At 27.1% G+C, this 13,346-nt stretch overlaps 1 protein-coding gene across 1 annotated transcript in view; it reads right to left on the bottom strand.

Moving 5' to 3' along the window:
• Window positions 1-10,990, bottom strand: part of LOC100197078 (uncharacterized) — a 134,302-nt gene extending 123,312 nt beyond the window's left edge. The window contains exon 1 of the mRNA XM_065802339.1: window positions 10,825-10,990. Coding sequence (XP_065658411.1) covers window positions 10,825-10,878 — 54 coding nt within the window. The 5' untranslated portion in view covers window positions 10,879-10,990. The remainder of the gene's footprint in view (window positions 1-10,824) is intronic.
• Window positions 10,991-13,346: the final 2,356 nt, after the last annotated feature.

A 13,346-nucleotide genomic window follows, 5' to 3' on the forward strand; every position in this document is an offset into this window, starting at 1 on the left:
ATATATATATATATACATATACACACAATGCATATTGTATAATGTATATATATATATATATATATATATATATATATATATATATATATATATACATATATATATATATATATATATATATATATATATATATATATATATATATATATATATATATATATATATATATATATATATATATATATATATATATAGGGCCGTCCCGAAGAAATTTTAAAGGGGAAAGGGGGTGACGTATCTGTTTTATGGCGACTAAGGCCAGAAAATTTTTTTTTGCCGACTAGGATTTAAAATAAAAAAGGTCCTCGACATTTGCCGACTGCCAATTATAGATCTAATTTTGCCAACTCCAGTGTCCAATATGCCGACAAATAAATTTAGTCGGGGGGCTAGACCCCCTTCCTCGGGACGGCCCTGTATATATATATATATATATATATATATATATATATATATATATATATATATATATATATATATATATATTTCGATTTGAACCCACGCTTTTTTCGTTGCTCAAAAAAAAAAAAGTTTTCTAAAATTTATCTTAATGAAATTACTTTTTATTTTTAAATTAAATATATAATATACTATGGATATAACAAACAAAACTTACAAAGAAATAAATTTAAAAATGTTGGATGAACAGAAAAACGTTATTTTAAAGGAGACTGAAAGACTTCTGAAAGAGCAGGAAATAAATTTTGCGAAGAATACAAGCGCAAATATGAAAGTTATAACTGATAGATAGGATAAATTAGAATATGACTTAACTACCAGTAGAATAAAAATATACAACATTGAAAAAGATCTAGAAGGGTTAAAAGAAAGTTTAAACTTTCAAGATGATGAACGAAAAGTCAGTAGAAATAAACAAACGAACAGAAAGTGAATTAAAATATCACAACGAACAGAAACGTTTTGAACTAATCAACGATAAAAGTTTTATTAAAGTTATAAATAAGAAATTAATTGACCTTGAAAACCGATCCCGAAGGAATAATTTGAGAATTGAAGGTTAAAACGAGTTACCCGGTAAAACTTGGAATGACTGTGAAAGAATAGTCAAAGAAATTTTCTCAAAGAAACTAAAAATTACCAGCGAAATAGTTATTGAATGTGCTCATAGTTCAGGCTCAAAAAAAATAAGAAAACAACGAACGATCTTCATAAAAATATTAAACTACAAAAAAAAAATTTTTTTTAACAGGAAAAATATACGTGGAACGGGTATTTTTATCAATGAAGACTTTGGAAAGGAAACAATAGAAACTCGAAAAAAGCTCTGGGATAAAGTATTAAATTTGTGCAAAGATGGTAAAGTCAGATAAAATTTATTGTAGAGATCTCAAGATATAATATTTTATAAATTATAAAGAATTTCTTCTATGAGCGCACTAACTAAAATGGCTCATATTGATAATTTAAAAAAAAAAATTAAATTTTTCTGCATGTCGCCAAATGAAAACTCAGACCCAGAGAATAATTACTGACTGCTCCTTATTATATTATCCACGTGAACTAGAAGAGTTTCCTTTGAAGAATAGTTTACATACAAACGATAAAATTAAAATCCTTCACGTAAATATTAGAAGCTTAGGTCGTAACTTTGAAAAACTTCTTGATCTATTAGAAGAATCTAAAAATATTTTTAATATTGTTTGTTTAGCTGAAACATGGATAACCACGAACGATTTGAAAAACAATTCAAAATTTGAAATTCGTTTATTTAAATTAATATCTCAGGAGAGACAAATAAATAAACGTTGAATTTTTATCTACGTAAAGGAGAATACATTAGGAATGGTTTAAGTGCTTCAGACGATGAAGAAATTACATTAGGGTTGATTTGAGTGCTTCTGACGGTGACAAAGAAATTTTAACAATTGAAATAGTTAACAATCAAACAAAAAACATCCTCTTAAACTGTGGTTATCGATCACCTGGTGGCGTGAGCGAGAACTTGAGCAGACTTTTTGAACAAAATATATTCAAAAAGGGACAAAAGAAAAAAAGAAAAACATTATTTAAGGAGATTTTAACATAAATATTCCTATAATGATAATTATAAAGTTAAAAATTTTTTCGACTCAATTTTTGAATTAGGAGCGGTTTTCTTTCATAAATTGTCCAACAACCATTAACACAGCTACTTTTATAAATAATATCATTACAACAGGTTTACTTAATAATGATATACAAAAAGGTATTTTGAATACTGATATTTCTGACCACTTTCCTATATTCTTAACATTTAACTGAAAGCCCTCAAAAATTAAATCAAGCCAAACATTTAGACAAAGTTGTTTTAACCATGCCAATGGTAACCAGTTTAAAAAACAATTATCACTGCTTCATTGGAAACATAAATTTTAATGACAACGCTAACTCTATAAACAACAATTTTGTTAGCACAAAATTTTGTTAGCATTAATTGTTTTTTTCAATAAATGGAAAATTGGCATTGTAGATAGAGTACAATACTCTATCTACGATGCCACCTGTCCATTTATTGAAAAAAATAATCACTCCAAATATCTCATATAAAATTTGGATTACCAAAGAATTTAAAAAGTCATCGAAGCTTAAGCGAAAATTATGTATTTAAAAACAAAATCGCCTAAAAATGAATAAATATACGAGGACTTTAAATATCCATTCGACAAAACTCGCAAAAACTTAAAAAAAAAACTATTACTCAAAACTACTTAATAAGTATAAGCATAACTTAAAACGCACATGGGAAATAATGAAAGAAATTAGTGGAAAACAAAAATTTTGCTTAGGTTACCTGCCTCAAGTCATGAAAGTTGATAGCAAATGTGATTTTGAGCCGAAGGAATAGCTCGTGAATTTAATGATTTTATTGATGGAATTGGTCCTAAATTGACAATAAAAGTTCTATACACCCAAGCTGTATTTAGTGATTTTTTAGTACCAATTAATGATTGCATACATCTAATAAATTGTCTTCAGAATAATCTTTTGAAGAGTTTGAATTTCAAATCTTTTAAAAAAATAAAAGCAACTGTTGCCAATGACATAAATGGTAATATAATTATAGACTGTTTTGAACAACTAAAAGACATTCTCTTTAAAGTTTTCAAAACGTCAATACATCAAGGAATTTTTCCTAATTAATTGAAAATCGCAAAAGTTACACCGATCGCAAAATATCCTGATCAAAGTTTCACCGATTTTCAATGAAAAGATTTAAAAAGATTTTTAAAGATTTTTAAAGAATGGTGATAGAACTAATATTATCAACTATCGATTTCTGTTTTATTTTCGAAAATTTTAGAAAAAATAATGTATAATAGAGTGAATAACTATTTATATTATAATAGCCTATTATATAACAACAAATTTGGCTATAAAAAACACAGTTCTACTGAACATGTAATCATTCAATGCGTACGTGAGATTACAAGTTCTTTTGAAAATTCCCAATACACTTGGTATTTTTATTGACCTTTCAAAGACACATGTTACAGTTAATCATACCATCTTACTCATAAACTTAAGTACATTAAATAACAGAGTAATAAAATGGTTCGAAAATTATTTATCAAACCGAAAACAATATGTTTCTAGTAACAATATTTATCAAAAAGATTTATTAAAAATAACCTGTGGTGTTCAGCAAGTCTCTATATTAGGGCCACTTCTTTTCTTAATTTATATAAATGACTTAAATAAAGTCTCAAATCTACTTAGTATCATGTTTGCGGACGATTCTAACCTATTTTTTTTTAATAATGATGTTTGTAAACTTTTTTCTACAATGAATGACGAGCTTAAAAACATTTCTACTTGGTTCAAATGTAACAAATTAACTATAAAACTTAATAAAACTAAATATTTTATTTTCAATTCGCTTAAAAAAAGCGTTATCTACCCATAACTGTCTCCAATTTTTATCGACCAAACTGAGATTAAAAGAGGTTGTGTTATAAAGTTTTAAGGAGTTTTCCTACGATGAACACATTACATGAAAATATCACATTGATTACATTTGTACCAGTTTTTTTGAAAATATTGGAATTTTGTATAAAGCTAGAGATTATTTAAATAAAAAGAGCTTGTCTCACGGTCCCAACTTTATTACTCGTTTATCCATAACTACTTAAATTATGCAAATATTGCCTGGGGAAGTACATAGATTGAAACGTCTTTGTAACCGTCTGAAGCACACAACTCGTATTATTAATTTTGTGGATCGTCTTACTCTTTCGAAGCCTTAATTCAACGAAATGAGATTATTTGATATATATAAATTAAATGTATTCAATATCCTATGTATTGTATATATGTGGAAAATAATTTAGTTCCCATCGTTTTTGAAAATATTTTTACTTTAAAATCTGCAAATAAAGATACGCTAAAAATAATGATTTGCTAAACCAATTTTTTTTTCCAACTAAGTTTAATCAGTTTTGTATTTATTATCGTGCACCATGTCTTTGGAAAAAGGTTATTGTGCAAAATTTTGATTTGCCTTTATATTAACCTTTTTTTTAAAAGCTAAATTTGTATACTTTTATACTTTCCATGGACAACGTACTTATGTAGGGTTACGAGGGGCAAAATGAGACACTTAAGCTCTAATTTATCTCATACAGACCGTCTAAGAACTTTTGAAAAAAATATTCACAGTTTTCAACACTTAAACTTTTAACTCTTCCTTTACCCTTTACTAATATCCATTTATTTTCTAGTTTTTGTTCTTTTAACTTTTTTGATTTTTCAGAAGATTTAAGTAGTGATTTTCTATAATGTGATGTTGTTATTATTTGTGATTCTTCTCCTTTTCTTGGTAATAAAGTGATCTTTGAAATAGCTAAAATATTAGAAAAGCAGGGTATTATTATATAAAAATCAATATTTTCTGAACATCCTGACGACAAAGGTAATAAAGTGCTTGAATTAACTTGTAAATCAATTTATCAGGTTTATGTAAGTTGGCATTAGAGCTTTTGTCATTATTAAATTTAATGTCTGGAATTATATCCCGACACAAAAGATAAATTCCAGATGTACGAAAACCCGAACAGGCAACTTCTACAGAGGTAGCTTTATGATATGCTTTAGAGAATATACCTCTAAGTTGATCGTTTGTTATTTTCGTCCAGGATGTAACAATGATTCACATTATATATTATAAAAAGTTTTAAGCGGTTTAAAACAACAGTTGTTGTTACAACTTGTTCACTACTAGTTACAGAAGAAACACAATGTATTCTTTTTATTGTTATAACTTTAACAGATTTATGAACAGTTGTAATGCCTGATTCATCACAGTTAAAAAATTGATGAGGTTCAAACTACTTTTGCATAACAACTTCTATATCATTGAAATAAATATTCACAGAACTGTTGTTTAAACCATAAACACAATATAAAGACAACACTTAAGGCTTTCTGATTGAAAGGTCTGGATATCTCTTTAAAAATCTATTCCTGCAACACCATTATACTTATTAAATGGATGAACTGTTTTGTATTTTTCAACATACTCGCAACTCGTTGAATGTCACTTATAGACAATCTATCTCTTTTATGTAGTTAACTAATTGACTTTCAGTATCGTCTGGCAATACTTAAATTTTATTATCATCTGGCAATAATTGAATGAACCAAGTAATTTTTTATGCATAATAATAGTCGAAACTCTTTAATTTCTTTAAATCCTTCAGGGTAAAGCATCTTTATTTACGATAAATGTCAAAGCTGCTATTCTTAAAGAATAGCAGCTTTGACAATATTCAAAAAAATTCGAGTGGTTCACGATAAAAAATACCCTATTTTATTTTTCGAGTTTTCGGATTCTTTATTTTTCATTTTAACGATATTTTTTTTTGAAATTTTTTTCTTTTCTATAGTTTGTGCAAAGTTTCTAAGAACAAAAAGCAATTTAAAAAAAGTTAGACATAATGTAATAACAAGATGGAGTTAAAAAAATTAGTACAAAAAGAACAATAAAATTCAAAAGTGTATTGCCTTTGATCTTACGGAAAATAATTAGTTGATAACTTCAATAATTTTACTTTCGTGCGTTGTCAGCGGTAAGACAAATGATGTTTCTCAAACAACCCTATTCAAACCGGAAAACGTCTACAGAATCGTAAAACATTTTTATGAGACTAACGGAAACGTAAAACGTTCTAGAAGCGTCGATTGCCGCCACTTCGGAGGACGTTCAGAATGTTTTCTGGCGAGTTCCTCTGGCCATCTCTTGAATTGCGATAGAGCTTGGGATCAATGAGGTCAATGGTAATCTCTTGAATTGCAATAGAGCTTAGGATCAATGAGGTATTATGTATAACAGATTTTATTGTTATCTTGAAAAACATAGTTTCTTATTCAGTAAACAGTTTGGTTTGCGAAAAGGGCATTCAACATATCATGCAGTAACTGATTTAACCAGTCAAATTCTGAACGGGTTTGCTAAAAAAAGTTATACTCTCGGCTTTTTCATCAACACGTCAAAAGCTTTTGACACTATTAATCATGAAATTCTCTTGTACAAATTAAAAACATATGGGAGTAATTAATAGGAACTTAAAATGGCCACAAAGTTATCTTAAGAATAGAAAACAAGGAGTATCTTATGATTCAACGTGTAAAAAGTTAGAAACAATAAGCCGTGGAGTTCCTCAAGGCTCTATTTTGGACCCTTACTATTTCTTATTTACGTAAATGATATCTACTTGTCTTCAAACATACTTAGTTTTGTTCTTTTTATTGATGACACTAATCTTTTTTCTGCCCACTCCAATATAAAAACAATTTTCTTTACAGTAAACCTTAATGACTGGTTTAAATCAAACAAATAAGCAATAGTAATTTTATAGAAATTGAATTTTGTATTATACGTGTAAATTATATTAAAAAAATTGTATCTTTCTTATTGTATTGTAATATTGTATTCATAATCATATATACTTTTATACTATAAGTTGCGATTCCAAAGCGCAATGAAAAACATTTGATTCTTAACAAAAAAACACGTTTTCATAAACTTAACATAAACATAAACTCTTTTATATCTTTTTGTTTTTATAATAAAGCTGGAACCTTGAGAAGAACCTTGAGGTTTTTTGCATTAATTAGTTTGACTCAACTTCTTCCCAACCGTATGTAAACGGTACAATATTTATTATGGCTTCTTTTCTATATAATTCATGTCTTAAGACCACTCTGGATAAAAAAAACTTGCCGCGGGACACGTTTTTTCAAAAGTAGTTGAGGGTAAGATTTCCTAAGTCACATCAAAATTACCAAATCACATCAAAATTATTTGAAAATTTACATATAGAATAAAAAAAAGATAAGGAATCTAATGAAATGGGGATCTTTTTTATATTTATACATAATTTCTAAGTTCTTAGTATTTAAAAACTTAAAGGTCGGTTAATTTTTTAAAAAAACATTCTCAAAAAAAGTTCTCTGTGAAAAAAGCAAGTATAGCCTTTCTTATATTCAAATCAAGTATTTATTTATGCTTTCTTGAAGAAATGGTGCTTAGAAATTTTGTTTAGAAATTATTTATTTAATGTTTTTATTTCTTTGCGTATCGCTTGTTTTGATTTTTGCGCTTGATTTTTAAATTTTTTTTATTTTAATTTGTTGCCATTTCACATCAATTTTTCCATACTTAAGAACAATGCGTTTGTTAAAAAATCATCAGTATTTCAGTTGAATAACCCCTCATTTTTTAAGTCTTTTTAAGTTCTATACAACTATGTTAATTATATATAAATATATTTTTAAAAAATTTCTCTAAAATGGCTGCTATAAGTGATATTCAAAAAATTACCTTAATTGATTTTTTGAGTTATTTTATTTTTGTTTAAGACTTGAGAAATATTTTTTACTTAAGAGAATTATTAGTATCTATGCTTTTTTATAGAGTTGGTTAGTGTAGATAAATGATTAACAACAGAAAATACATTACTTGAACAAATGTTATTTAAAAACTATGGCATTATGTATAACTTTGATAAAATAAAACTTATGCAAAATCTTTCATAAATTTGGTTCATTAAAATTTAGTAAGTTTACTTTTAATCTTGCAAGTTTAATTTTCTATATTTATGTTTTCATGCTTCATAAAGTGAAAGTAAAGTTTTCCTTGAGTTTTATTATCAAAAACTAGAGTTTTTAGAATATGATTGTATAACTATATTCTTTATTTATATTTCAAATCTCTACCAACAATTTTTTTAGTTATCACAAGATAATTCTATAGTGAATAACTTATTGAATTATGCTTTAATGCAGATTTTTATTCCAAACATACGAATTTTCAATCAATGTTTTTTAGTAATACAAGTGCTTTATTTTGTCATTGTTAGTATCACAAAATTCTTTGGATACAAAAACGAAAGACAGAGAGTAATTCAAGAAGAAGCGGTTTATGGTTGCAATAATAAAACTAGTTTTTGTTTTTCGGTGTTATTGTCAATAATTTGTATGAAAAAACTAGAATATATCCATATCCAGCTTTTGGATTTATTAAGTAAATTTTATATTTATGTGTCGCATAAACAAACAATAATAATAATAACTTCATGTGAACACCATCCTTTTTGCGATCATTGTGTCGCATAAACAAACAATAATAATAATAATTTCATGTTTGTTCACAAGATTTATAGCATATACACAAGATTTAAAGTATATAAACTTTTTGTCGCCCGTTAATATTATGAAATAAAGAATAAAACTATGGGTAACCGAAGCAAACTTTTATCTGCTTTTAACTTTTGTAATTTCATGCGAAAACAAAATGATTTTTTTACATTGCTAACTAAAAAATTACCTGAAAACAGTTTTAAATCTGCTTCTTGTAAATAGGATGCTTACAATGATTTTGCCATAAAAAAGTATGAAGACCGCTTCCACTATTAGATTACTATATGTGGTATATTTGTTAATCCAAAATCCAAAATGACTTGATTGTAATCAAAATGATTGTAGTTTTTGCTGATTGAGTCTTCAAGTTAAACTAACTAAAGAATAGATTTTTTTGTAGGCTTTTGGTTTGTTTGGCCTAGGCTTCTGTATATGGATTACCACTGAGATTTTTGTTAGAAAATAATGTGCGAAGATGTGAATAGTATTATGGAACCCCCTTTTTTTTAGATCAAAAACAGTTTGTTTTGCATTGTTTTCAATAAAATGTTATGAATAAATATTTAAAAAAAAGCCTTTTTAAAAAGACATATAGTAAATTGACATGATTTAGAATGAATATGCACTCGCACGAGTTTTTAACTAAAACTACATTTAGTACATCTATGGTATTTTTTTATAATTTTTATTTACATGTTCATTTATCAGTTGATTAATAAATTTAAGTTTACATACTTTTCTATCAAAAAAGCACACACACAAAAAAAAAAAAAATACACATTAAAACAGAATATTATCATGGAATCATGGTGGCGTTAATGTGAGACCTAGTGAAATAGAATAGAACTATTTTTGAGCAGGTTGAATCAAATCATTGAATAATATTAGTTTTTTGTCAATAAATAAAATTCAAGTCTGTTTTTAAACTGATTCATACAAATTAAATATCAGACTAAATACTCATGCGCCTAATACAACCTATTTCTTTTACAGCAAATTTTATATGAACAGTACCTTAACTTTTTTTATGTTAAATAAAAAATGCGACACTTAAATGAAAAAAAAACTACCGAAACTTCGAAAAACAAACATTAATTAATTAAGAAAACACGTGCTATACGGAAAAAATATCTGAGTTCAATATGGGATTTCCTGTCAAAAACCCAGGCTAATCCCAGATGGGACCCATTTGGGTCCCCGTTTACAAAATCACGATGATTCCTTAACTTTTTTCCCAGTTGGTACCCATTTGCACTAGTTAACTGGGAAAAATGAGAAACTGTTTCCTATTGCTTTGATAATGGCCAGCTACGTTCACTAACGGTTAACTTTTACATCTGACAAGAACTATTTGATAAAGCCACTTTTTTCAAAGGCGTTAAGCACATGAAACTCGTATTTCATCACAGTTACAAATTACATTCGGGTAATCTTGCTGTTTAGTTGCTCATAAAATAGTTATAAATTGTTACAAAACTTAAAAAATACAAAAAAAATAAAATAAATAAAGTTGTAAAATAAAAATTTCAATATAAAAGATGTAAACAGCTTTTAAAAAGCTTGTCTCTTTTAGAGCTAAAATCTAAAACTTTGAATCGTGTGATTCAAAATCACGTTGCTTCAAAATATTGTTTGAGCACAATTTGCTTTTCTTTTAAACTGCTTTTTGAAATTTGTGTGATTTATTCAGCATTATCAGAATTAGTATAGTTTATATTCAGTATTATCTAAAGGAATGAAGTATTCAAACAAACAAAAAAACATAATAACTCAAGTTTAATATTTTACAAAAAACTGGCATAAATCAATTAAAAATTACATGATAAACGATTAAAACATCTTGTATTTTGTCTATTTTTTAACGATACTGAGGCAGTAATATATAATTTTCAGCTTCAATGTTTACTCCCAATAATTAGAGAATAAATAAACAAACATTTTTTTAATAGTTTTTTAAAAAATTTTAAAAAATCTAGTAAATGAGTTACTTAGTTCTTATGCACTATTATTATTATAAAGCTGAGTAAAAGAATTCTCTCCGTAACGAATTCACCCTTTTTAGACATATATATATATATATATATATATATATATATATATATTATATATATATATATATATATATATATATATATATGCACAAATTATATAAACCTTAATTTACATTTTCAAAAAGAGTAAGCTTACTATAACCCAAAGAATGGTCAGTGTTATTATGTTCATCATCTTGAAATCTTTCATCTTCTTAGAAATTTTTTGAGTTGAGACAAATTTCTAAGAGTCGTTAGTTATTTTATTAAAATTTGAATATTTGATAAAACAAAGTTCTTATGTCAATGATAAAAAAAACTTCTTAACATTTTAATGTTTCGATATTGCTATAGACAACTACGCGTCAACTGCGTAACTATTATTAGCTCGACCTGCGTATTTATACGATACTGTGCAATATCCATTATTTAAGTTTAATAATTAATTTTTGATAAATTTGAAATCATCACTTGTTTGATTAACACAAAATTCATCAAATCAGCCACTTAGCAAGATAACTTATTTAAAAATTAAATTTTTATGATTAATTCTTTTAGTAGCTGGAATTCGTGTGCGTAACACCAATTCCAAAGCACAATAGAATATCAATAACAAACTTTGTTCAAATCAAGTACGGTTCGTATTTAAGACCTTGCAAATACGGAATAGTTATAACATAAATAAAATTTAAAACACGTTTGAATAATTAAATGTTTCTTTAGATATGAAACGATTGCTTACAACAATTTGCTTTTTGGCATTTTAATTAAATCTATTTTCTGCATTTCTTCAGCAAGTTGTTATTATGATGTTATTACTTGTTGTTTTTATTTTTCAGCAAGATTGCTCAGTGAAATAATATTTTGTTATATATCGCTCCTTTCGCAAGATAGTTGAGCACTCTCTTGCATTAATTCCATGGATAAAATTAATTTTAACTACTCGTTAAAAAATAAACCGATTTCGGACAAAAACAGTTACAAACTGCATCTAATAAAACAAAAAAACGGAAAACTTTATAAAAAAAAATTCGCTGGAAAATATTTTTTTATATAAACAGAAATAAAATAAATCAGACAAGAAAGAAATAAAACATTTGGTTTTGAAACAAACAACACACCGCCCCAATGCAAAGATTTAGAGAACTTTTAACGATTTGATAAATTTAATAAACTTTATAAAATTTAAAAAGATACACAATGAGTTTTAAGAGCAAAGTAACAAACTTTATATTGAGATTAAAAAGCAACCCAAACGTATTACTATTTGCAGACAAGCCAATATTTATCAAGTCTCCGCTCAAGAACACGCAAAGCTCATCAAGAAAAATATAACAAAAGTGTACAGAAAAGCCCCTCAAAAACTTGAACAATCCATTAACTTTGAAGCTAAAAATGCAACAAACATATTCAACTTAGGCAAATGATCATTACAATAAAAAGACCTCAAATAGTCATTCCAAAATAATATACCTTGTTGTCTGTTAAACCCCGCTAAATCTGAACTCGGCAACTTAAGCAAAAAATACCTTGATAAAATAAACAAAGAAATAAAAACTAAATTAAATTTAAACCAATGGCAAAGCACTTCCGAAGCAATCCAGTGGTTTAAAAATATACCAGTAAAAAATACTGCGTTTTCCTCCAGTTTGACACTGTTGGATTTTACCCCAATATCACAATGCAATACAATTCTCAAAAAACCACACAAACATCATTGAAGGGAGAGTATTAGAGTCATTAGTTATTGCAGAAAGTCCTTGCTGTTTTTTACAACGAAACGTGAAGAAGAATCTTAGAAAACGACTGTTTTGTTGTCTCCATGGATTGTTTTGATAATGCGGAAGTTTGTGATCTAGTGTTTCTCTATATACTAAACTTGCTATACTTTGTTTCGATAGTAAACAAAGATGACATTATACCGTGACGACGGTCTGATGATAATCCGCAAAAAAACTGGCTTGCAAGTTGATCGTTTACGAAAAAATATCATTAATATTATTAAAACAATTAGTTTTAAAATATTATACAAGTAAATCTACTTGCAGTCAACTCTTTAGATGTATCTTTTAACCTAGAAAAATACCTGTTCCAACCTTTTTAAAAAACCAAATGGAAAGTTACGTTACATCCACACTGATTGCAATCACCCTCCTTAAATCCTTAAACAAATTCCAACCCCCATTAGCGACAGACTATCATAAAATTCTTCAAATGAAAAGTCGTTTATCCTATCTATACCAGAATACGAAGAGAAACTAAGAAAAAACGGGTTTAAGATATAACCTTTAAAAAAAAGACAAACCCAAAAGAAAAAGAAATACAATATGGTTTTTACCAATCTTGGGCATATCTTCCTAAAATTAATCGACAAAAATTTTCCAATATTCTATCCCCTAAATAAGCTATTTAGTTGAAATACAACTAAAGTGAGTTATAACTGCACCGAAAATATTGGCAAATGTAATATAAAGCCACAACAAATAAAATCTCAAATGTTATTTATAAATGTATAGTGTCACCCCCTAACATTCCAGAAAAAGTATATATTGGCTTATCAGAAGGCGAATGGAAGAACAGATGGGCAAACCACAAAAACTCCTTCACAAATAAAATTTGAAAAGTTTAACCACCCTTTCATATAAATATGCATGGCAAATAAACCTCAAAGTAACACCT

The sequence above is a fragment of the Hydra vulgaris genome, chromosome 08, assembly GCF_038396675.1.
Source record: "Hydra vulgaris chromosome 08, alternate assembly HydraT2T_AEP".
NCBI lineage: Eukaryota > Metazoa > Cnidaria > Hydrozoa > Anthoathecata > Hydridae > Hydra > Hydra vulgaris.